The sequence below is a fragment of the Callorhinchus milii genome, unplaced genomic scaffold, assembly GCF_018977255.1.
Source record: "Callorhinchus milii isolate IMCB2004 unplaced genomic scaffold, IMCB_Cmil_1.0 Scaffold2, whole genome shotgun sequence".
NCBI lineage: Eukaryota > Metazoa > Chordata > Chondrichthyes > Chimaeriformes > Callorhinchidae > Callorhinchus > Callorhinchus milii.
In genome coordinates, this window is record NW_024704743.1 from 43,063,840 (window position 1) to 43,089,988 (window position 26,149).

Consider the following 26,149-nt stretch of genomic DNA (forward strand, 5'->3'; position numbering starts at 1 on the left):
ATGGCATCAATATCAAATAATGATTGATGTATAGTTACATCTCCACCACCTCAACAAGTGAAGGAGGATAGCCCTTGTTGCATTTAGTAAAACAAATGATATATACCAGACAAGCTTGTTTTGTTTACTGATTCATAACAAATATGAATTGCAGAAATTATCAATTGTATTAGGGATATCTTTTTTCAGATCTAATTGTTTATTTGATGTATTTAATGGTTGTGAAGCCAAAGTTCATCTCTAGCTGCTGAAAGTATGGGTAAGGTTTTCCAAATTTTTACAATCAACCTAGAACCATTACAAATGACATTACCTTTGTCAAACAAAATCCTCCTTGTATTGTTGACAAATCCTGCACTAAAACCTTTGATAAAACTCAATAGCATAATCATTGAATGAAGAACTTTGAAGATGTGTTACTTTTTTTATAACTACATTTGTTCATATAAATTTGCTTTCTTCTGGTTTCAGGAGTTAATTCCGCTAATTTTGTGCACTGCTTGTCTCCATCCGGAGTCCAAGGAGAGAGATCAGCTTCTACACATTCTCTTCAACTTAATTAAACGACCAGATGATGAACAAAGGTAAAATCATTACTTATGGTTGCTGACTGCTTTTGAGACATTTAATCTGTTACTTTCACTGAAGCACTTCATTGAATGCAAGACTGCATGAATATAGTTGCAAACTGCTTTGGAACTCAAAGGATGTTATTAGTTACCAATTGCTGTGAGATTCAGTCGACTCCATCTAACACAAATAGTTATAACTGCAATATTTCTACATTTATTTTAACTTTTTATTGTTCTAAAAATATTTTCATGAGTAAATAATTGCTTAGTACCACTGAATCCTTTTCAAAAATCTTTGGGGATTTGAAACAGTAAATGTCTTATATACTATGCCATGACATACTCATCTTCAACAACAACACCAAAATTACATTTATAGAGCGCCTTTCACGTCGGGAGGACGTTCCAAGGTGCTGGACAGTCGGGTCAGGACCCGAGCATGGGGGAGGGGTGGGGTAGGGGTGAGGGAAGGCAGAGAGGTGTGAGTGGGACCGAAGGCACGATTGAAGAGGAGGGCCTTGAGACCGGCCTTGAAGGAGGTAAGGGAGGAAGCGAGGCAAAGGGACTGTGAGATGGAGTTCCAGAGTGTGGAGGCAGAGAGGCAGAAAGCCCGGCCACCGAAGGTAGGGCGGGTCGGGCGGGAGACATGGAGCAGTCCAGAAACCTGAAGGCTTTTGAATTGGCCAATTTTTGACTTAACTGTTGAGCAATATTGTCGAAAAGACACAGGTGAGGGGCTTTCCACAATTTATTTCCCTTTTTTGCTGGGCGGATAGTGATTTTCATTCATCACGGAATCCTGAAATGCCACATCTCGTCTCTCACAGCAGCAGTGCTTTTTTATGTCCCTGAAAGCTACATAAACTAATCTACTATAAAAGTCTATTATCCTCTCAATAATGAAAAGTTCTGGAAGTTACACCATCAAGTAAGTGTACCATTGGTCACTGTCAAATTAGCAAACTCGAAAATGTGGGGAATAAACAAAGTTTACGCTCATCACAGAGTATTTTACTTTATCGAGAAAGTAAGTTGCACTCTCTCAGCGCCATTTCCTTAAGATATCTTTTTAGGGAAGGCATGGAGAGAGGGAAGGAAAGAGTCACACTGGGAACTATTAAAAAAGATACCAAACATTGAAACTTTCTTGATCATTGTCCAGGTCTTGTTTGGCCTTTGGCTTGTCAGTGACATTTGACACTCTCAAGTCAATTGAAATGTCCCTATGTATGAAAGTGCAGTGCCATGTCTTTGGTTTCCAGGAGGGGTGTTTGAGCAGTTGACTGGCTGCAAACAGGAGGAAGGAACAGGAAATCTTATGTTATAGCAATGGAGACCATGATATCCAAATAATTTACTTTTTTTATATATCTTAGACAGATGATCTTAACAGGCTGTGTAGCATTTGCTCGGCATGTTGGACCAACCCGTGTTGAAGCCGAGCTTTTACCGCAGTGCTGGGAACAGGTAAATGCAAGAACTAATTTAAAGGTAAAAGCCTTAGAATCACTAGGTACAATCCAACCATGTCCCCAATTCCTGAATTCATAACTTTATTTTATTCAGGTGGAAGTCTACTTTGAGATGCGGTTGATGCCAAGTCTGAATATAAAAACTAGAGCAGCAAGATGTTTTCACAAATATTGAGTTTTCAGAACTTTTTTGTTGTACTTAATGTTTTTGAAAAACTTCTCATACTTTTTTTTCAACCAGTGATACTGTCCTTGGATGTACCCAAAGTGGGATAACGGTGGTATCATGCGTCTATTGAGGTTGAATATTTTCTTTAATTCTTAAATCCCCTAAATCAACAGTTTTAACGCTTTTTTTGTGTATAATGACATCTAATCTCATAATTATTTCCTTCAGCTTCTTACTAATTGGAACTGCTTCACTACCTGTATTTTATGTTTTAATATAAAATATTCCTGACCAAAAACAGTTTCACTGTTACTTGCAACAAATGAATAAAAATCTGAAGACTAAATCCATACAAAATCTGTACACTAGTGCATTTGAATAAGCACTTTCATGCATTTGCATGCTTACCATGGCCATTTGAATGTCAAGCAATAGAAAATTAGCATGTCACTAATGCAGTAGTTGCTTCAGATAATTGCAAGTCTCATTTGTCTGCTAATGGTGTTCCAGTTGCTAACCACGTTACATTTTTTAAAAACTTGTCATGCTTTTCAATATCTGTGTTTAAACACTTTGTAGCTTGTAGAAATTGTCTGTTTGCCAATTCAAAGGATTGCTTGATACCTCTGTTTGGAAGTCATTGGCAAGTGTCATAATCATTGAAATTTCAAGCTTAAGTTTCATTTTAACATCTCTAGCTGTATATTCTCAGTAAGCGATTACACTGTTTAAGAAGCAATTGCATCATATATTCTAAAACTCAACAGAATTACTGCCATATTTTCAGATCTTCCATTAGGTTGTAATGAGTTACACCACAAAGTGTAGAATACTGCTTAGCAATTCCCAAAATTATCAATTAAAGCTAACCCACATTGCTCAATAGAGGTGTTTCTTCCCCTGCTTCCCCAGCAAACTTAAAAACCACATCAACTGTTGTGTTCTTTTTTTACTTCCAAGCAAGAGCCATATTTGCTATCCCTTGGAACAGGCCCCATTTATTCTTGGGCAAAAGATGGTGTGCTGTACAGATGTTCCCTCTCCCACAAAAAGTGTGAAGAATAAGTGTGAAGACCGTTTGTTATCTGCTCCTTCGGGAAATTACTAAAATGGTGTATTTAACAGTCCAGAAATAATTGCAAAACTGACACATTTTCATATAAGAAAAATACACACTTCACTCATTTTTTACATGACTTAATACTGTGCTGAGTGTGTCTCAATAACATGGTTTATACTTGTGAAATGGTCATTGTGGCACTGTGTATCGTTTGTATGTAACTAACCTTTGAGACTGTCAGAGAGTTGTGTGCTCCCTTGGCTGGCCTTTTTTAAGATTTAATTTCAAAGATTGATGGAGAAAGTTTTGCTAACATATACTAATGTGTCAACATATACTAATTGTCATCATCTAATACTAAAAGAATTGCTGCTCTCCTTTGTTTCTCTTGTCTCTTCACCTACATTTGCTTCCTTCATAATTTTTCAACTACTTTTTTCTTTTGCTTTTTAAACCTAAGCTTCAGTTTCTTCTGTGGCTTCAACAGTCTGCCCTTTATTTTGGTGCTGGCACATTTCTTAAATATGGTCTCCAATTAACTTGGAAACTGCTCTTTGGAATCAATTGGAAAGATGAACGGTGATGGTTACCCTTGTGTTGGAGTGACAAGGTCTTTTTTAGATGCCCTTCATATGTGCAATCAAGATAACTCAGCAGACCCGTGGCAGGGTGAGCAAAATGAGTTCTAAAAGAACTTAAGGGTTAAATACTTAACTCAAATCTCGGAGGTATGATTTATTCCAAACTATTTTTAAAACGTTACTTTAATGTGTTTTCCCTCTTCATTGTGGGAAGGTTGGGGTCCATGGGGCAGATTGAGGTCAGTGGGGAAGATGAATGTACTCTTCCACAAGTAATTTTATCAAGTAAGAGCCTGGACTGTTTTTTGCCTTTCTGGGAGCCAATTTATTTTTAGCATGATCCTCTTTTTGTTGTCCTATTTTTTTGCCTTATGACCAAGATTGACAATTTTTCGTCTGGAAGAAGCCTGAATGTAAATGTCTATTAGAAGGATTTGAGTCATTGTGTTAAACCACTATCACAGGAAAATCAACAGGTATTCCTATAATCCTCTTTAGAGGAATGAAGAAATAGAATCTTTAGAATAAATTCTTTTAACCAGGAATATCTCCTTTATTCAGGTCTGTTTTTGCAATTTGCCTTACTATGTTTCCTGCCTCGTGTGTGTATAACTTGCATCTAAATTGTGTCACTACAGGGGAAAGAAAAGTGAGAACAATATGTTCACTTTATCGCATTTTTATTTCTCAAGATCAATCACAAGTATCCAGAACGAAGACTATTAGTGGCCGAATCCTGTGGGGCACTAGCACCCTACCTGCCTGTAAGCAATATTTGCACTTCTTATGTTTTTAAAAATTAACCATTTTGTGATTTGATTTTGACCTAACTTAAATCTTGTTGGTTTCCATTTCCAGAAAGAGATTCGTAGTTCATTGGTGCTATCAATGCTACAGCAAATGTTAGCAGAAGATAAGGCAGACCTTGTGCGAGAAGCAGTCATCAAAAGTCTTGGCATTATTATGGGATACATTGACGATCCTGACAAATACCTACAGGTGTGGGATTGTTCCAGGAACCTGAGTACATTCATTTAGATCATGGAAATTCCCTTCTTTTGTTGCTTTCTTTAAAATTACCTTTGTTTTTCTTAGGGTTTTGAGCTGCTTATGTCTGCCTTAAATGACCCCTCGGAGAGGGTGATTAATGCTACGCATCAGGTTTTCCTACCAGCTTTCGCAGCCTGGACCACAGAATTGGGTAAACTCCAGTCTCATCTCATTCCCACTCTGCTAAGCAGCGTCGAAAAAATCCTCAGGGTATGTTCGAAGAAAAATATGTCTTTAAAGCAAAACATTGATTCACTTTAATGTCTGTAGAAGGATTTGAGTCCTGGTCCTCCAGTAATTCGTTGTGCAAGTTTATCTGTTGGGGTACACATGAGCATGGAAGTATGAGTGGTATTAAATATCAGAAAACTTTGATGAAGGTAACCCAACAGTAGTCGACTCTGAAAGACAGGGTTGCTAGCAGGGGAAGCACTCTGAAATTGTCAGTGCTTGTACTAGTTTTCTGTGAGCGTAATTTTAATATTCTGATCTGTTGTCAGTGCTTTTGTCAGGCCTGTACATGAACAGAGGGCACCTCAGAGCAAGAAGTCTCAAAATGATTATTTCCCAGGGATTAAGAACATGTGTGTATTTCAGGTTAGAAACCACAACTTGCTATTCTATGACATGACATTCCACTACTGCTGGGTTACCTTCATCAAAGATTTCTGATATATACTGATGATGTTCTTATAGATCCATGTGTTCCAAGCATGCTTCTTTTTCATGAAACATCATCTACTGAGACTTAGCTGATCCCTGGAAAATTATTTGTTTCTAATTTTTTTATTCACCTAGGATGGAGAGCATGGGCTTGACGAGCATAAGCTCCACCTGCATCTTTCAGCCATGCAGTCACTGATTCCACCGCTGTTTGCATTGGTGATACAGAATGCTCCGTTTGCAAGCAAAGCAAAACTTCACGGAGGAGTTCCCCAGATAGAGGGTACTTCTAATTAACAATACTTAAAAAGTAATGGAATTGAATGTAGTAAGGTTATATATAGAAAAGTGAAAAATAAAATCTGGAAATGCAGGGCAGGTTGAATAGGATCTAAAAATTAAAAGATAAGTTAGTGATTCTTTAATCAGGAATTCTGATTTTTGCTTGATTGCCTTAGCGACCAATGGATAGTTTGTGTATGCTGTGAGGAGGAATAATCTTTTTTGGTCAGCCGAGTGTCTGCCACATGCAGAAATCCATCACTATGCTTCAAAATATCCACCTACATACGCATGGAAATTCCCATGTGTGGAATGCACACTTTCTCCCTGAAGAAACGCACCCAGTTTTCCTAATTCACGGGAGAAGAGACATTTAAGAGGGATACGTCAAATAGTACATCAAATGCCAAGTGCAAAGAGGTGATAGACTTCTTCGCCTCAAAAATTGAAAACGTCCGTTTGGCTGCATTGTCCTCCTCCCCCAAGTCCCCTTCCACCGCACCTAGACCATCCACACCACCCTCTCCCTCCCCCATGGCTCCTGCCACTCCCCCCTCCTTACACTCCTTTGCCCCCATTTCTCCTTCCTCCCTCACAACTACAATCACCCAGATGAAGTTCACCACCTGCTGCCTCGACCCCCTTCCCACTCAGCTGCTGGTCACTCAACTCCCCCTTCTCTCACCCCTGCTAGCCGACACTGAGACAATCCCTGTCAAAGTCGCAAACGACATTCTCTCTATCCGTGATCAGAGCTTCCTCTGCCTCCTCCATTCTCCTGCATCTCTCTGCCGCGTTTGATACAGTCCCACCACATCCTCCTCCACCGCTTCTCCTCCCTCATCCACCTTAGTGGGACCGGACTCACATGGTTCGAGTCCTTCCATTTCATCTCAGCTAATGGTTTCTCCTCCCGCTCCTGCCTGGTCACCCGCTGAGTACCCCAGGGCTCCATCCTTGACCCTCTTCTGTACCTTACCTATATGCTCCCTCTGGGCGATGTCATTCGCAGACATGGGGTAAACTTCTACATGTATGCGGATGACACACAAAATTAACTTTGCTTCCTCCAGTACCAGCTCTAAATCACCGATGTTCTGTCAGCTTGTCTGGCAGACATCATGGCCTGGATGAGTGTAAAGTTCCTGTAGCTGAATATGGACAAGACGAGCCATACTCCTTGGTTCCCATCAACGTCTTCACTCCTGCGGATCTAAACTGCTCAACCTCCCTGGGCTCTCCCTCAGACTCAACGAACCAGTGCGCAACCTGGGCGTCCGGTTCGACCCCCAACTGTCCTTCCTCACGCACATCCGGTCCCTGACCAGGACCGCTTTCTTCCACCTCTGCCACTTTGACCGTCTCCAACCGTACCTTACCCCAATGCAGCCGAAACCCTCGTGTATGTGTTTGTCACCTCCCGCTTGGATTACATTAACTCATTCCTCGCTGGTCTCCCCAGCTCCACCATTCACAAGATTCAGCTCATTCAAGACTCTGCTGCCCGCATACCGACCCAGACCAAACTCCGTACCCACATCTCACCAGTTCTGGTCAGGCTCCACTGGCTCTCCATCACCGAACAGATAGACTTCGAGACTCACACTCTCATGTTCAAATACATTCACTCCCAGGCAGCTTCCTACCTCTCCGACCTCCTCACTCCCCAATCCACCACCCAGTGCTGCCGTTCGACTGGCACCAGCCGCCTTCTCGCCCCTCCTCCCCACCATCGGAGGTCGTGCTTTCAGCCACTGCCCCCCAAAACTTTGGAACACTCTCCTCTCCCTACCCATTGCCCCCTCTCCCAGTTTTCAAATCCCGCCTGAAAACTTTCCTCTTCGGCCGTGCTTACGGCCACCTCCTCCCAGCTCAGAGTCAGGCTCCACCACTGTTAAACGCTCTGAGACGCTACCCTGTGTGGCGGGTACTATATAAGTGCAAGTTGTTGTAATAGAGGTGTTCCAAGATTATGAAAGGATACGATAAAGTTAACATAAATGGACTGTTCCCACTTGTTGGAGAGTCCTTAACTAGGGGCATAAGTTTAAGGTAGTGATTTGGGGAACTAAAATAGAATTTAGGAGGAACTACTTCACAATAAGGTAGTGAGATTGTGTAACTTGCTATTCCAAACGGTGGTTGAATCAGACAATATAGATGCATAGCAAAAGGGAAGCTAGATTTTCACACGAGGGACCAAATGAACAGAAGGGTATGGGAGGGTGTAAGGGAGACCATTCTTACCTCCTTCTTCATCCCCTCTTTCTCTCTTTTCACTGAGGTCAAAAATTAATTAGTTTTCCTGTACATCCAGGATTGATTTTACAACATGCATACATTGCTAATCTAAAACTGCTACATTTTTTTCGGTTTTATCTTGCTTTGAATTTGAGAATGCAAACTGTGCAAATGCTGTAATATAATAATACAAGGAATAGAAATTGAACTTAGAAAGTACTGGATATCAGAGTAAGGCTTCAATGTATTTTAGAAAATATAACAGAATTTCACTTTTTTTTAGTGACCAGGTTCCCTCGACCAGCATCTCCACTTCAGGATGTAGCAACTATCATTGGAAGCCGAGAGCAACTATCTGTGCTGTTGCAGCTGTATGATCATCAACTGGAACATGAGGGTACCACTGGCTGGGAGAGTCTTTTGTGGGTTGTCAACCAGCTGTGAGTCCCTATTATCAACTATGTGCAATGTGCTTCAAAATCTACTTACTGTCAATTACTGACCAATTTAGCTTTTATACACAGAAACACTTGTTATCACAAAGGAAATATTTTGTGTTTGCAAATCTTAGAATAGTAATAATAATAATCCTTGCATTTGATATAGTGCTTCATCACATTTTCAAGACGTCTCAAAGTGCTTCACAGAGTATTCTGTAAAATGAATTGACTGTATATTTTGTGGGCAGAACCTGGCAACCACAAACAGCCGTGGATTGAGTGACCAAAGTATTATTTTTATATGCAATATACAATAAATCTAACATATGTCATATCTGTTGGGACCGTACAATTTAATATGACTTCTGCAAAGTATGAGTTATGTTAAGCTTACATAGAATATAAACACTTCAACGGAAACTTAGGCAGATGTACCACTTAGGCAATTATATGAGTTATACAATTCAGAATTATCATCATCATTATCATCATTAATGTTAGCAGGCATGAGGGATTTTGTTCAAAGCAATCTGTTTACTTAATTTGAAACATATACTGGAACATTTTCACCTTCTGTTTGGAAATTGGACATTATTTTCGATACTTGTTATAAGAAGTTTTATAGAAGAAAAAGCTTGGTGATTAAAACATTACAGGTTACAGAATAATAGTTTTGTTGCAATATTGCACAAGGAAGGATGGTTCCATTACTCAGAAATTTCATTATTCATTAAATAGATACTAAGAGCTCAGAATTAATCAAATCAGCGAATTCAGTTCAAGATCCTCGTTCTCGCTTTCAAATCCCTCCATGGTCTTGACCCACCCTACCTCTGCAACCTCCTCAGACCATAATGACCTTGCCGCTACCTCGACTCAGCAAACATGACCTGTTTCATGTCCCCTGCCCTACCCACCTCATCATTAGTAGTCGGGTTTTCAGCCAATCTGGCCCCACTTTCTAAAACTTGTGATTTGCCCCCTTCCACACCTCTTCCAAGAACTGTCTCAAGATCTTCCTCTTTGATCTCGCCTTTGGTCATCTTTCCCTTCCCCACCCCCCTTGGCTCCCACGCCCAGCTCGGGTGCCAAGCGCCTTGGAACGTCCTCCCGATATGATATAAATCTAAACTTTCATTGGTGTATTGTAAATATACTAACTCTATTTTACTTTATTTGCAGATTGCCAAACTTAATAGAAACAGTTGGTAAAATTAATGTTGGCTCAACGTCATGTGTTCATGACTTCTCCCGTTATTTCTGGAGGTTGTGTCGAACGTTTGGTAAAATATTTACAAATACAAAGGTGCAAATAACTTTAATCCTTGGAGCATAATATAACTGACATTTGTCTTGTGGTCATTATAGGTTTTATATTATAAACAATGGGAATGAATTCCAGGAGCCAAACATTGAAAGGGTCAATGTCAGTTTATGTGTTTTTTGGCTCTGCTTAATTGCATTTAAAATATGCTTAGCTCTGTCAAACTATTTCTCCCCTTATCAGTGTTATTTTCATGACATCCAATTGTACAATTGCTAATTAAAGATAGGAATTACCAAACATACATCAGTTTATTGAGCAAATGGTAAAAACACAGAAAATGAGCAGCAGGAGCTAATCCTACACTAAGGAGAAAGATTTTGCTCAGCTCAATTGAAATATGAAACCATCTTGGGAGCCCAAACCAGCCTTAAAAAAACCTGCTAATGACCTGCTTTCAATATTGTAATGACTACACTGCTTAACTTGCTTTGTATTGCTGATAAACAAGCAAACCAGTGATGTTAATCTGTTCACTTGGTTTTTACACTTGTTTTCTTTTACAAACTATATTTTAAAATATCTTATCATTCTGTTTTCTAAAATTACAATTTTTTTTAAAAGTGTGCATGTAATCTATAGTTTCTTTGTAATCAATGCGTGACTATGGATTGTGGCGGCTTTCAGTCTAACATGCAATATATGATACAACCTTAGGTGAAACCTCAGTTCCAAGAAATATTGAGACTATCAGAAGAAGTTGTTGGTAAGCCACACCTTTGTATTACCCACTGACAACCTCATTTTCTATTTATAACCTTCTCATTTTACATTGCTCTGCTGAAATTAGAATACTTGGTATAATTTAAATTTGTAAATCTCTCATTTTTTTAAAGAAGGTTTTAGATGAATTGCACACAGCATTGTCCCACAAACAGCCAGGAAGTGAATGACCATTTTTATAACTCTGTCTTTTTGAAAGGTGTTGTGGGATTGGTCACCCAAACAGGCAGATCAGACTTGATAAGGGATTTATGACTTTAGAGCACTTCCCCAGGACTGCAGTGTGTCAGCCGAGACTATGAGTTGAAGCCTAGACTATGAGCTGAAATGTGAGAGTGCAAGCTACCAACTGACCCAAGATTGACATCAGTTTAAAAACAACATAGTTGTCCTTAACAATAAATAAATTATTTCTAAAAGTAATTTTATACAGGACTTAATAACACTGTACATTAACGTTTTTTTCCAAAAGATGCCTCGGTTACAGCTGGCAACGGTGTGCTAACAAAGGCTACTGTTCCCATCTATGCAACTGGTGTACTCACCTGTTACAACCAGGTAAGGAAAATGTTATATTTGTAATCTCAGAAACATTACTCTCTTTTTAATTTAGTACAGTAGTTAGAATTTGCATTGTTTAGTAACAGTGTGTATCTACCATAGGAAGAAGATCGGAAGCTCTTAGTGGGATTTTTGGAAGATGTAATGACAACACTTTCTTTATCCCATGCACCCCTTGATAGTCTGAAGGCTTCATTTGTGGAACTAGGGTAAGTAAATGATGAATTATAGTTAGTGAAACGTCTTATTCAAAAGGCATGCTCATATGTAATGCAGGCACAGAAGTCTTGCCAACTTTGACCCAATTGTCAACTTCCCAGTGGATCATTAACTGTATCAGAAAGATTATGGTTTGGAGAGATTCCCAGTCTCTGTTGGGTTCACTGTTTAAGTTTATATAGTAGGAATGCACCCTGGTTGAGGAAGGGGAAAATAATAATAATATTATTCAGCTAGAAATCAGCTAGAGTTACACAAGAACTCCAACACATAAAGTAGTTTCTGTTAGAATGGAGTTCCCACTGGTTAGCAAAGTAAACTTCATTACCAACGAGAACCCCATTTGTGCCATTCAAATTCAATATTAAGGTATCCTCTGACTCTTGCTGAGAGATGCATGTGTGTGGATGCCTCAAGAGGACAATATCAGGCTTGACTCTGATGCACTCTATTCACTATATGAATAATGACCAGTTGGGTGCTATGGAATAAGGGGAAATTGAACCCATAGAACTGTAGATCAGTATAAGGGAAAAGGAGTTTAATGTCCACAGACTGAGAGGCAGAACTTGGCAACGTAAAAATTTTTTTGAAAAGAACTGTTTTATTAAGAATAATTATTACTTATTATTATTATTAAAGTGTTGGCTTTGTTTGGGATGTATATGCAGTGAGATGGCAGTTTCTCAAATATTAGGATTTCATAGTGTGATTGTTTGGTAAACATAGTCTGATTTTGTTTAAAATATGATCTGACTCAATGACGTGGTAAGGTGCTATATCAAATGCAAAGATTTTTTTTCTCTCTTTAGAGCAAACCCAGCATACCACGAGTTGCTATTAACAGTGTTATGGTATGGCGTTGTACATACATCAGCACTTGTCAGATGCACTGGTGCTAGGATGTTTGAGGTAAGATTTCCAATTGTAAAAAAAACTCATACAGATTTAATTTATGATATTTTTGATGGGATTCCTTAATCAAAAATGTTAGAATTCTTGCCAACCCACAGAAACCTAGTTCCGAAAGTAAATTCTTGTGAAGTTCCTGCTGGCCAGCATGATATTCTTGCAATTACTGGAAGCACCCCATTTGCTGTCGGGATAGATTCCTTATTAAGAAACCCTGTTGAGAAATGCCCCAAGTTACACTTCATAATTTTTGTTTTAAAGTCTTAACTTTTTAAAATGAAAGTGCTTGTTGAGGTTTTATGTAAATTAGGCACGCTACATAATTGAATAGCAAAAACTATTTGCTCTAAAGTTGAACTTTATTATTTAATACAATGATTCATTGTTGTGTTCCTTAACAGTATAATGCTAATCAATGTGCCACATACAGAATGTTTTATAGCTAATTACAGCAGCGTGTGATTGTGTAGCTGTCACCTTTTTGATCAATTCTTATGTGCTTTAGTTATTCACGCAATATAATTATAATCTTGCATGCTTTAAAATTTAAGCTTTGTTAGCCAGGGTGCGGAATCCTTTTTGTTTCTGTGTCTACCAAAGCTGACATACTTGATTGGAACAGTGACTTGACTGTTTTAAGTGACGTTAGAAATATAGTATTGTATTGTGCTCCTGGAGCCCTAAATTTAGTTTGAACTGAGAAAAGTTGCCTGTCAGCAGAAGGCAGAAAGAGACAAGTGATCGTTTTCAGCCCCGAGATTCATTACCCGATGTAAAGAGTTGTGAGAGTACTCTTTTATTGGTGCTGCAGTGCACAGGAAGTGATATTAACAGTGACTGACAACTCAAATGTTAGCCGTATTTAGCCGATGCGAAGCCAAAATGAGAATGCATGAAGGCAACCCGATGACCCTGAAGTCGGACACTTTTTTAGCACAAGAGCAGTAAAACCACAATATGAAGCAAAGCGGCCGACGGATGTTTTAGTAAGTAAATATTGAGGTCCGCACACCAATCGCTTGATAAGCGAACTGTGATATGAAATGATTCTCCTATATTTGAAAACTTGGGGAAAATTCACACTGAATTTTGGCATTAGTTCAATTTATACACTTATCATGTAAGAACATGCAATCGGGCATATAGGTATGTTAGTTCGGAGATAACTAGCAGTGGATTACTTCTAAGTAACAATGCTTTTGGAAAGTTGATGCTGAACAAACTGATACAGTACCAGACGTACTGTTGAGTTAAAAAGGTTCATTTGGAGGGTATTGGTGAGCTTTGGTAGAAAAAGGTTCCTAGGAATTTAGAGCTGTTAGCCTTTCAAACCCTATAATTGTTGAGCTGTTCTGTAGAAATTGTTGCTTGGCCTCTAATTTTTGTTTGCTCTTTTGTTCTTCTCTTCGGTGTGCCATGCTACTTCCCATGATACTCTGCTCACTCTTTCCACGCATCATATGTGACATCCCCTGTTCTGCCCAATCAGCTGTTGGTGAAGGGGGTGAATGAGACTCTGGTAGCTCAGAGAGTTGTCCCTGCTCTTATCACTCTCTCCAGTGACCCTGAAATGTAAGTTTCTTCCAAGCTAGTTCAAACACATCCCTTTTTATGAGCTTACTGAGAAATTACCCTCCAATTACACTCCTTACTCTTACGCATGCAGAGATACACCAACGATTTTATTAATAGCTGAAAAGGAAATATCACTGTCCAAAGAGACAAATTAAACTGAATTGGTCATTGTAAATGTAAAAACAACTACATTTGTAAGAGAAAGGGTCGGTATTTTTTTCTGGAGATGCACCAATTTGTGAATCATTGTGTTGTCTTTAACCTACTTGGAACCCATCGTGGTTAAAGTGGTTGGAGGGAGGAATTGAACACACAATGGACCAAAATCTGAGAAGACTAGGGTTGGAGGTAATGCTTAACTAGGAAGGGGCAAGGCCATAAAGGAAATTGAAGTTGATCTGCTAGGGCAGTGGAAGCCTAGGGAGTATGGGTTGCTGGATGTTCAGAGCCTGATGTGGAAGAGACTATGAGCTGCAGCGTTTGGAAGAGTTGAGTCAGTGGTGATTGGAGGGTGGTGGAGGGGGGAGTCTAGCGATATGTCTTTAGGATTTCACCAGCAGAAAGAATGATGTAGAAGCGAATACAACTATTGCTCAAAAGATGGAAAAGGATGGTCTTGGTAAATGACAGGTTTTGGGTTTGAAGAAGATCTGGTCATCAAGCAGAATGCAAAGGTTGCTCACTGGCTAAGAAAGCAATAGGGAAATACAAGCAGAGAAATGTGCAGTGCAGATTTTAGTCTCATTTGAAATCTGCTTTACAGAGAGATTCCACAATTATGAATAATTTTTAATTAGTTGTGTGAGCAGTATTTTGGCAGCTGATCAAACAAGTAGTTGTGTCACAGCAAGATATATACTGAATTAATCTTAGTATCTGACAGCTTTATTCTTGGTGACCAGTGAGGTGAGGGTCCAAATATTAGCAGCAAATATTGGTATCATTTTGATACAGAGGTTTAAAACAACAAAAATAGTGAGCAATGACTTGAACTGTTTGGATATGTAGCCTCCAAAAGAAATATCATGAACTACAAAATTAGATGGGTGGTTTTTCAAAGCAAAAGGGATGTGTTGCTTTTGTTTAACCTGCTAATCTCTCACAGGTTGAATTTTACCAGGGCTTGAGCATGTGCATAGGCCTTAACTTTATTATGTGTTTTGTTTTGGTGATTAACTTCTTCCTTGAATGGACTGACTCTGAGTGCACATTGGTTAACTAATCACTTTTTTTTCGCTTTTATGTTTACCCAACGATGGTTTTATTTTTTTTATTTTTGTTGCATTTTTGACTGGTTACAGCTGATCGTACGAGGCATGAGTGAAGCCTTAATTGACAAGCGAGTTGCTCCGGCCCTTGTTACCTTATCCAGTGACCCTGAATTGTGAGTTGTTTGGACTAAGACCCATAGACTTTTAAAACAAATCAAACTTATTTGTCTGTTCTGACAAGTGCACTGACTTCTGTTTGATAGTATTGTAGTATTCTCTCCAGGCACAAATGGCTAATCAGCCTGACCTGCTTATAGCCGATCTCTACATGAAGAGTGGATAGAGTGCTTCAAAACTGGTTAAGTAGGTTTCTTTCACCATCTTGTCATGGGAATGTAGGAACTTACAGAACTGGAAAGAACTATTGTGGTCTGCTTCTGAGTGCAAAAGTAAAGAAAAATACAAATATATTTTGAGGTGTCTTTTGAAGAATTGTTGATGATTATGTACCCTAGTACAGCCAGTTTCAACGCAAGCACAAATGTAATCCTGGGGAGAAAACTACAATTGACTGTAGAAAATTACATCCATTGACTATAAAACAAAATTGTAACTACCAAAACTTACATACTAACTTCAATTATTGCTGTTTTTTTAAAATATATTTGAGATATGCAACGGGTCCTGATATTTGTTGTTCTTCTGTAATTTTTGCAGTTCTGTCCGAATAGCTACAATACCTGCTTTTGGCACCATCATGGAAACTGTGACCCAAAGAGAGGTATCAACAACAACTTGCTTTATATAGCACCCTTCACACAGGATAATGTCTTAAGAGTGTTTTATGATTACAGGGTTGGATGCTGAGCAGGGGAGAGGGAATGGGGAGGGGTCGAAGAGGTAGGTTTTAAGGCAGGACTAAAGACAGGTATAGAAGGGGCAAGATTGAGGTGTAGAAGGAAGGAGTTCCAGAGGTTGGGGTTGTGGAATTTCAAGGCTCAGACACTGATTCGGGTGTGGAGAGAGCAGGGAACACACAGCAGGTTTGAGTTCGCCAAAAGGAGGGGATAAACAGGCTACTGGCAGCAGCGTTTTGGATAAAGTGTAAAGTTTATGCCTGGTGGACCTAGGGAGACCAGCGAAGAGTGCATTTCCATTTGCTCAGCAAGCAAAAGTGGTATGTAATAAATAACACTATCTCACTTTCAGTTGTCATATTGCAATTTGTTCTGTTTTCCTCCAAAATTCAGTCGCAATCCCTCTACGTGCACAGCCATGTACTCACACACGCAGTGATATTCTTGAGTTTGTATTTAGCTAATAGTCTGACTTACACTGTTAAGTATGTTTACTGCAGCTTTAATGTACATTACGATGTTAGTTTCTACGATTCTGTCCACCCTATCAGTTGCACTGGGCCAAAACAATGTTATTGTTTGCCTACAAAACAGTAACTACAATTGACAGTAATTACCCATGAAGAGCTTTGAAGCATTTAAAATGAGATGCTATAAAAATGCTGTTTTATTTTTTTATTTTCAGACAGGCACCTTGGTATGTTTTTAAGGTAATGCACCTGAATCAAGGTGAGATTCTGCAGCCCTACACCAAGTTTGTTTACACCTATTGTTTGCTGATTCAAGCATAAATTGGTGTATGGTAGTATAATATGGTGTGTAACCACTTGTAAGTTAGAGGAAGATAAAGACAATAGTTATGTGTTCAAAACTCTTATTCGTCAGCAGTTCCAAACTGTTGTATGGGATTGCAAAACCCTGCTCCAATTTAGTGTCATTATTACATTAAAGATCCACTAAAGGTGGTAGTCCAACAATGGAATAGAATAACATTATCTGTGTTACATATTGGAGTCAAGAAACCACAGAATTCAAAGAGCAAGACACCAATATATTACGATGTATATTGAAACTGCAGTGCACCTATATACTGACCCCAGTTAGACACTACTGCCCAAGGTTCCCCCACCCCCTCTCCCCTGATACTGGTGCAGGTCAGACTTACACAGTAGGTTGACAAAATATCCATTTTTATCAGTGACTTATGCATTGAAATAATGGTAAATCAAGTGATTTGGTTTTATCAGCTGTTGGAACGAGTTAAGATGCAGTTGGCGTCATTTCTGGAGGATCCACAGTATCATGATCAGCACTCTCTGCACATGGAAATAATAAAGACTTTTGGAAGAGTTGGACCTAATGCCGAACCAAAATTTAGAGACGAGTGTAAGTATTCTTCTTTTTATTATTTTGTTCGTTCTTCGCTCACGTCTTCTTTTTTAACTTCCTCTCCACCCCCAAAAGGTGTAGGTTGTGTAATGATACTTTTTCATGGATAGTTATTTGTCACATTTAGGAGAAGGTTTTCAGAAAATTTCAACAAAGATCAGTTGGATTTTCCTTCACCATTTGGTCATAAAGCGCCCCGAGACGCTTGACGCATGAAGGGCGTGATATAAACGCAAGTTGTTGTTTCAACGTTGGATCAATTCAGTGGATTTCAAGATGCCTAGATTCCATTCTGGATCTCGTTCGTTTGTCATATGCAGCCACTTGTAATAGGAGAGTCCTGAGTAAACTCCTGCCAATAACCACAAGTGCAACCCCGCTGAACCACAGGAATTCAACTTGATCCACTTCAAATTCAAGGATTATTTATTTAGTGGAATGATCTTAGGTTGAAACGATGCACTTCCGATTTCTGGTAGAAATTTTAGTTTTCAGTGACTCCTATTGCAATTCACTGCGTGACTATTGTCACTTTTACAAAGATTTTTTTCGGGAGTGTTGGTCAGCTGGGTATCTGGCACATGCGCGGAAACACAGTACCATGCATATAGTGGAAATTCCAGGAAATGTTAACTTATATAGTTAATGATCTGAATCAAATGTAATTGTTCTTTATTTGTACTGTTAAGAAATGGATTGCACTGCTGAAATGTAAGCTTTGCGGCCACACCATATGAATTCTCAATGAAGCGATTCATTTTCATTTAGATTAAAATCTATGCAATTATTTTTGAGAATATAATTTTTTTTAGATATTTTCCAACACAGTAAAGATTTGCAATGAAAGAAATAAAAATATTGTCTTGTACATGGCTCACTTCTCAAAAATCAAGTTAGCTTAACTATCAAAGTGTTTTCTAAATGTCTCAGTAATCTGATATTGCTGGATGTGCATCAAAGGATATTAATTGCTGTCTAAAACAACACCTGTGGAATATTCTAAGTCCATCTTTGGTCAAAGATCTAGATCTTGAAGTCTTGTGAAAGTCGAACAAAAATTACTGTGTGATAAGTAAGGAAAATGGCATTATGGCTATATAATGTAAGGACTATTATTTTAACAAATAATTCCATCACATTCCACAGAATCTGATCTCGAACATTTATTTTCATGAAGTCTAACTAAAGAGATTCTGTGTTTTGCTAGTGTTCTACTCTGTCCATGTTATTTCTGAATCCTTACCTCTTTGAAGCTGAAGTAATATTTCTCAATTAGTTTTTGCAGCTTTGTAAATAAAATGAATAGATGTTCTATACCATAGAGTAATATAACTAGTCTTTCCTCGTTTCCTGCATAGTAAGATCCTGGAGTGATTGTCAAATAAGCACAAGGAAACAGTTAGCCACAACATTTGTGCACCTCTTAGAAGTCACTTTATGACTTGCTTAAGGAAAAGTGTTTTTTTTTTTTTGTCTCTTTCCCCTTCTCCTCCATCCAAAACTTGAGAATCTTGCAGATATGATAGGGAGGGAAAGAGAGAAAAAAGGATGAAAGAAAGTCATCATGTGTAATGGTTCAAGCTTAACTTGGTTATATTATGCAGGAAGGTTACGACATTCTACTATACTGTAATGTGCACAATCCAATAATGAATTGCTAATTTTAAAAGTAGAGGCCAGATATTTCTCATAGGCAAGAGAAAGGAACATTGGATGAGAAGATAGTTTACTTATCACTGCATAAGCATAACTGGCTTTAGAATACAACAACTTAGATACATACATTGGCCCTTTCACCTAGCATGATATCTACATTTCACCCACAAAATACACAGTTAAAAAAACACTTTACAATATACTCTGTGAAGATCTTTGAGACGACTCAACAATGTGATAAGGCGCTATATCCAATGCAAGTATTATATGATATGAGAATCTTGAAATTGATCTTTTGGGGAATTGGAAGCCAGTGGAGTCTAATGAGAATAGGGATGATAAGCTTGCGCTACAACATTCTCAAGTTTTTGGTGGGGTGGTGGGGCAAAGAGGCAATGCTGGAGATGGTATGGGTTGAAGAGTGCTGGATAAACCAAAGCTTGTGGTGGGTTGAGGCAGAAAGCTGGTAAGGAGAAGATTGAATGAAATCCAGTTTGAAGATGACAAAGGTCTGAATGAGGGTTTCATCCACATTGGTGGGGGAGGGGGGGGGTGGGGCTCTGTGGCAGAGATATTGTGGCGTTGGGGGAAAGCAGACTTGCTTGAGGACCAGATGAAAAGCTGTGATGAGAGATCGGTGTCAAAAAGATTACAGAGTCCATGAATAGTGATATGGATTGGCTCTTGGTGCATGGTGCACAGACCTATGAATAATATATATTGCAATGTATATTACACTATATAACAACGTATATTGTATTTTAACAGTTTCTGTTTTTTCATGTATAGTTGTTCTCCCTCATCTGCATAAATTGGCCATCTCCAACAACCAACAAACTGTTGACACGAAAAGACTGGACATTGCCATTCAACTCTTCGAGGCCTACAGTGCTCTTTCCTGTTGCTGTATCCTTACTTCAGTAAATATCACAATATAGCATAAAATGAAAATTTTGTATTTTTTAGCATGCCAAAGAAACCATTTATCTATTTCTTTGCTGAAATTGTTTCATATTTGTTTGTAATGGGTTGAGTTGGACTCAGGTTGACCACATTTGACTGGAGAACAGTCTGTCCACTTGGCAAAATGCTGTTAGACCAGGGAAATAAGGCAACAGTTTGGATGTTTAGTCATATTATGTAGATTAGGTTTTACTTGCTGTCCTACTACGTATTTCTCAAATATTAGGACAATAAAGCTCTCAAATTTTTCTAACATCTTAATCTTGCATGGTGTGGTACTTGCTCTTTAAATAATTGTGTATATAAGGAAATCAATATGCTCGTGATTTGAAGCTTCGGTAAGTGTACTGCATTAAATGTGTAAGTTGTAACCAAAGTTGCCACATCATGTTCCTTAACAGCTTTATTTGCAGTTATTTCAGAAGAACTGATGGTTAATCATTTTCTTCCTGGACTAAAGTATTTACGAATAGATATGGAGCACCTCTCACCAGAACATGAGGTTTGTTGTGCAGATCTGAGATGAGTGCCTTAGTGTTCACTGGGTGTGGCTGAAGCTTAAAAAGCTTATGAAAATGTAAATGTCCTCCACAAATGTGAAAAATCTCTTAGATGGGGTCAACTCCACATGTATGCAGATGACACCCAAATCTACTTCTCCTCCTCCAGCTGCGACTCCCAGTTCGCTGATGTCCTGTCATCTTGTTTGACGGACATCAAGGCCTGGATGAGCGCAAATTTCCAGCAGCTGAACGTTGGCAAAACGAAAGCCGTACTCTTTGGCTCCTGTCAACGTCTTCTCCTGCAGGTCTGAAATCCTCAACCTCCCCAGGTTCTCCCTCAGGCTCACCAAACCTGTGCACACATTAGGTGTCAGGTTCGATCCCCAGCTTTCCTTTCTACCCCACATCGGTTCCCTGATAAAGACCGCATTTTTCCACCTCCGTCACATTGCCCACCTCCGTCACATTGCCCGCTTTTGTCTGTACCTCACAACCAAAGCAGCCGAACCCCTCGTCCACGCCTCCGTCATTTCCTGGCTGGACTTTTCCAATGCCCTCCTCACTGGTCTCCCCAGCTTCACCATGCACAAAATTCAACTAATTCAAAACTCCACTGCCCGGACACTCACCCGCAGAAAACTCTGTACCCCCATCACATCAGTCCTTCTCAGACTGCACTGGCTCCCATTTACCGAACAGCTTGATTTCAAGATCCTCTCACTCGTTTTCAAACCTCTTCATGCCCTCACACTTCCCTACCTCTCTAATATGCTTATCCTCCACTCCACCACCCGCTGCCTCCAGTCTCCTTTTTTCCTTCGTCCCCTCTGCTCCACTATCGGTGGCCGTGCCTTCAGCCACTATGCCCTGAAACTCTAGAAATCTCTCCCTCAATCCCTCCGCTTCCCCCTTTCCTCCCTACTTTCAAATCCCACCTAAAGACCTTCCTTTTTGATCGTGCTTACAACAACAACAAAATTACATTGCCTTTCATGTCGGGAGGACGTCTTTATGGTCACTTTCCCCTTCCATCTATCCCTGGCTCAGGGTCAGACTCCTCCATTGTCAAGCGCTCCAGTACTCTGCCCTGCATGAAGGGTGCTATATAAATGCAAGTTGTTGTTGTATGCATGGAGTAGTTAATGTGCACCATGTATTTGTTGTATGTAGCTGACTAAACAAGTGAAATCTCAATATATAATTTATTGTCACCGCTCTCCATATAACATTGCAGCTGTTTGATATCTCTGGTTAGCATCAGATTGCAGAACGGATAAGGTCAGGTATTCGGGTCCAATATGGAAGGAGTTGAGCTTGATCCCTACCACTCTGGTTGGCTGTTGGTTCTCACTTTGGGTCAAATGCTGCATTTTTATTGGTGTGAGAACTCACCTCAAAAGGGAACTAGATATATACATAAAAAGCAGTAAGCTCCAAGGTTATGGGAAAAAGACGGGAGTTAATGGGACTGAAAGGATTGCTCTTCAAAGAACCAGCCAGCACAGACCTGATGGGCCAAATGGCCTTCTTTACTGTAAATTTCTATAGTTCTAAATGTTAACGTGTGAATTATTTTAACTTTTTTTAAAAAAAATAAAACTCTATCATGCCAAAATCCTTTTTCAAGCTATGGCAATTGTGCACATTACAGCTAGTTCTGAATACATTGTCGTTCAGCGGTGACACGCTAGTGTTGCTGCGGTTTGCAAATGAGACTTATTGCAAACTTTCATTACAATACTTGTTAATAAGTGTTTGTATAATTTCAGGTTATTCTCAGCTCTATGATAAAGGAATGCGAGCAGAAGGTGGAAAACAGAACCGTCCAAGAACCTCAGAGGTAATTATGCCTTAGGAATCACACTGCGTGTGTTGCTGAAGCAAAGAAAGTGGCATCCGTATGCTGGATGTCATAAGAATCCAAATTAGTCTCAAAATGTGGGTGGAGAACCAAGTTTAAAAGGTTTTGTTCTTGGAGAATATTTGTTATAAATATAACTCTCATAAACGAGTTTAACAAGACATTCTAACAAATTAACTTCAGTTAGGAAGGACTTATTGCAGATCTGTCTTTGTATATAACATTTAACCATTCCTTATATTAGTGCAAAATCCAGTTTGTTTTCTGATGCCTCCAAGTCTCAACAATCGACAAGTTCACATTAGTAAGAAATTTGGCCAGTTTATGCTCGCACATAATGCTAAGTAATACTCAGCGATTTGGGGTAGAAACTGAATATAAGAAAATGATGATTAAATCTAGCCTTTAACAACCAATGATATGGTCAACGCCCCATACTAGCAGTTCATCATCTAGGCTGACACTAAGGTGATAATGGAGGAGCGCTGTTGGAGGTTCCATCCTTCTTTACTCAGAGTAACTAACAACTGGAACAGATTGCCAGGAAGGGTGGTTGAGGCAGGACACTGGAAGTATTTAAAAACAGCTTGATGTTGTAACAAGAGGAAGGTAGGGTAGGTATTTTGGAAGGATGAGATCAAATAGGGGCCAAAGGGCCTTCTTCATGCAAACTAATTTGTGATGGCTAAACCACTTCACAGATTTACTGTAAAGTGGTGTGACTGTGCTTTGTAAACGAAAGCAGCCAACTTGTGTATAGCAATTTTCCACAAACAGTCATGAAATGAATGACCAATTTTATCTGGGGGACTGCTGGCCAGGACACGGGAGAAATTCCCTTCTGTTTTCAAACTGTGACAGGGGATCTTTAATGTCCACTTGAACAGACCGGCAGGACCTCAGTTAAATATCTTATCTGAGGAACGTTATTGCAGCACTGTATTGCAGTTTCGGACTAGAGTTCATAGTCCGATGCAGGGCTTGAGCCCACAACCTCTTGACTCAGAAGCGAGAGTGCCACTATCTAAGCCAGGTTGATGCCTAAGGTGGGTGTTGAGGTAGAACACTACCCTTTTTAGGGTTTCAGTGTCTGCTAAGGTTTTCTAAAATTCCATTTTCAATTTCAAATAATTGTTAAACAACTTGCGAGTTTTCAGAGACAAAATCTCTCAGAGACATAAACAAAAGTTATGAATGTTTTATTCATTGAACCTAAAATGTTTTTATTATTTTAAGCTCCATGTCCATCGCTGCGAGTCTTGTAAGTGAAGACACAAAGACCAGATTCTTTAATAAAATGGGTCAGTTGACCACCTCGGGTGCAATGTTGGCGAATGTATTCCAGAGGAAAAAGTGAAATGAAGACAGTCCATTTACACTAGACGGGCCGCTTTCAGGCTGAAACCTTGTACTTGAAGTTAATTTTCTGCCTTTTTATTTTGTTCTGTTAATTATTTTATTCCAACTTCCAAAGATATTTGCACTTAATATTATTTTGTGTGTATATTACTGTTTTATGTGCTGGGTATAAAGATGACTTGGTGACAGTATCTCTGTATTTTGTTGTGTCTTTTTTTGTTTGTTTTTGCTGTTTCCAATGCTCTCTTCATATGATGGGCAGGTTTTTCTTGCTCTGCAATGAGACTTTGAACAGCAAATACTTCTATTATACACTGAAGTGCTATATCTGTAAGCTCTTGGATATAATGTAAATTCTACATCTGTCATAAAATAATGAGCGCAAACCATTTCTGTATTAAATTATGGGAAATCCATTCAGATGGCTTTTATCAACCAGATTCTTGACTGACTGTACAAAGTCACCAGCATATTCCTGTGCCTTCCGACCAGAAGAAAGCGAGACTACAGCATAATACTTGACCTTGGAATTGCCGTAGGAAACCTGTTATGTCATTCGTGTGCGTGTTTTTTTTCATTTAGATGGAACAATTTTCTGTTGTGTTGCAATATAAATGATTTTGTTCACAATCAGCATTATATAGTTGGTTAATGAAGAAGCCTCGATTTCTCAGATCACTTTGCACCTGTAAAATCAAGAATGTGAATTAACGTGTCTGTTTTGTGATGTTTTAAAAAAAAAGGCGCAGCAAAATTCTGTGTATATAGAATTCCTGCATTGTTTTTAATTCAGGTCAGTTTTAAATGTGAGCAAGGGTCATCTGTCACATTTAACTGAACCATTGTAACAAAAATAAACTGCATGAGTGTACTGTTTACCTGCAGTGCAATACAATTTTTTTNCCATGTAAAGCTGAAGATTATATTTCACTAGCCTGAAGGTTTATCTAATCGTAATAAAAATCTATAATGTTTATGTTTGATCCTCTGGTGATGAAAGATTTCATGGAAACACAAGTAGATTAGACATTCAATGATGTGATTTTAATAGTTTCTGTAAAGGTGATTGAAACAATTAAAGTATTTCTGTGCCACGGTACCTTTACACTAATTATAAAGCATTCTTCTATTTTGTGTGTTGAAAACTGCTGATCAATTCTGTTATTTTCTAATGTTTGGTTGCAAATGTAATTTAACTATTCCTTTTCATCGATATACTGAGTGTAGACTGTAGCTCAGTTGTCCAATAAAATTAATTCATCTGAACCAATAACGTATCCAGTTTTACAAATATTCTTAGTGGATTTTGTTGAATCTTCCAGTTTTCATGTGTTGCTCCACCTACCGTACATTAGGTCTATCATTCAGCCTGAAGAAATCTATGGGACAATACTAATTTCATACTACTGAAAACCCCTCAATTTTTTTCCACTCCTGCTTTTGGCAGCTATTGCAGCTGATGATCCAAACAAACAAAAACTTCCTTTTCTGACTTCAGAATTGGCCCATTTGCACTTGTAATGCTTCTGCATCCTGTTGACTTGCTAGAAATTATTTTCAGGCTGTATCCATGTTCCCATTTGTAAGGGGGAGGGCGGGGGGATGGAATTTGAAGCCAATGGTTTTGTACATTATAACAAGCTGTGAGTTACATTGTTCACCCAAAATCTACAATCAGTGAATTGCATTGATAAATTGTTCATTAGGATTAGAATAGAACTGCAAAAGGAAGGCTATCTGGACCATTAAACCTTTGCTGGTGATAGCTCTGCCAATGGAAATAACTAATCCTAATTTCCTGCTCTTGTATGGCCCAAGCCAAGAGGTTGTGGGAAAGGCGGGCCATATTACAGAGGTGAGCAAAAGATGAATGGATTAAAGAACGGACGTGGAGTTTACGTTCAAATAAGACCCCAAAAATCTGAACGGGCTCTATGAGGTGAACTATGCATCCTTGGCTTGAGGTGAGAAGACTCTGTCGAGTCAAACAGGAGAGCCTCTGTCTTGTCTTATGTTTTGCTGAAAAAGGTTTTTAAAAAAGCATATCCAAGACGTGACGTTTGACATGCAATCAGTGAGAACAGCAGTGGTCCCAGAATCGAGAGTAGAGGCAGAGAGACGGAGCTGGATAAGAATAAACCTTGCGTTTGGTATTGCACCTTTCATGTCAGGAGGATGGCTCAAACTGCTTCACAAGATACACTGTCAAGTGTAGTAATCCAGATATAGGGCAGAGAGACACTCAGAACCACTTTGAGGAGCAGAAGATTGGAAAGAGAAAATGAGAGTCAATCAGAGCATTAGAAAGATATACAACAATACACAGAGCTCCATTATCAAGAGTTTTCATATCCACAGTGATCCGCACAATTAGTGTAACTACTGGACTCTCAACTGTATGTAGGTGCCAGTTGTTTGGTTTACAATACAAAGTGATATTATTAAGAATATTTAAAAGAACCAGTTGTATATATTTTGAATAAATTGTACTTGTTAATATCTGCTT

The 26,149-nt window shown here is 39.0% G+C and overlaps 1 protein-coding gene across 5 annotated transcripts in view; it reads left to right on the forward strand.

The window, feature by feature from the left end:
* Nucleotides 1-24,920, forward strand: part of relch (RAB11 binding and LisH domain, coiled-coil and HEAT repeat containing) — a 61,949-nt gene extending 37,029 nt beyond the window's left edge. For 2 of the 5 annotated variants that reach the window (XM_007895522.2, XM_042346834.1), the window contains 19 exons: nucleotides 472-584; nucleotides 1,949-2,039; nucleotides 4,547-4,618; nucleotides 4,713-4,853; nucleotides 4,950-5,114; nucleotides 5,703-5,850; nucleotides 8,374-8,530; nucleotides 9,713-9,836; nucleotides 10,512-10,560; nucleotides 11,050-11,135; nucleotides 11,241-11,347; nucleotides 12,170-12,269; nucleotides 13,759-13,841; nucleotides 15,773-15,836; nucleotides 17,160-17,298; nucleotides 19,747-19,863; nucleotides 20,334-20,422; nucleotides 22,193-22,263; nucleotides 23,521-24,920. In XM_007895522.2, coding sequence (XP_007893713.2) covers nucleotides 472-584; nucleotides 1,949-2,039; nucleotides 4,547-4,618; nucleotides 4,713-4,853; nucleotides 4,950-5,114; nucleotides 5,703-5,850; nucleotides 8,374-8,530; nucleotides 9,713-9,836; nucleotides 10,512-10,560; nucleotides 11,050-11,135; nucleotides 11,241-11,347; nucleotides 12,170-12,269; nucleotides 13,759-13,841; nucleotides 15,773-15,836; nucleotides 17,160-17,298; nucleotides 19,747-19,863; nucleotides 20,334-20,422; nucleotides 22,193-22,263; nucleotides 23,521-23,641 — 2,037 coding nt within the window. In that variant the 3' untranslated portion in view covers nucleotides 23,642-24,920. Of the gene's footprint in view, nucleotides 1-471; nucleotides 585-1,948; nucleotides 2,064-4,546; nucleotides 4,619-4,712; nucleotides 4,854-4,949; nucleotides 5,115-5,702; nucleotides 5,851-8,373; nucleotides 8,531-9,712; nucleotides 9,837-10,511; nucleotides 10,561-11,049; nucleotides 11,136-11,240; nucleotides 11,348-12,169; nucleotides 12,270-13,758; nucleotides 13,842-15,145; nucleotides 15,229-15,772; nucleotides 15,837-17,159; nucleotides 17,299-19,746; nucleotides 19,864-20,333; nucleotides 20,423-22,192; nucleotides 22,264-23,520 lie in introns of all 5 variants that reach the window. The other 3 variants (XM_042346831.1, XM_042346833.1, XM_042346835.1) reach the window with 3 other exon arrangements.
* Nucleotides 24,921-26,149: the final 1,229 nt, after the last annotated feature.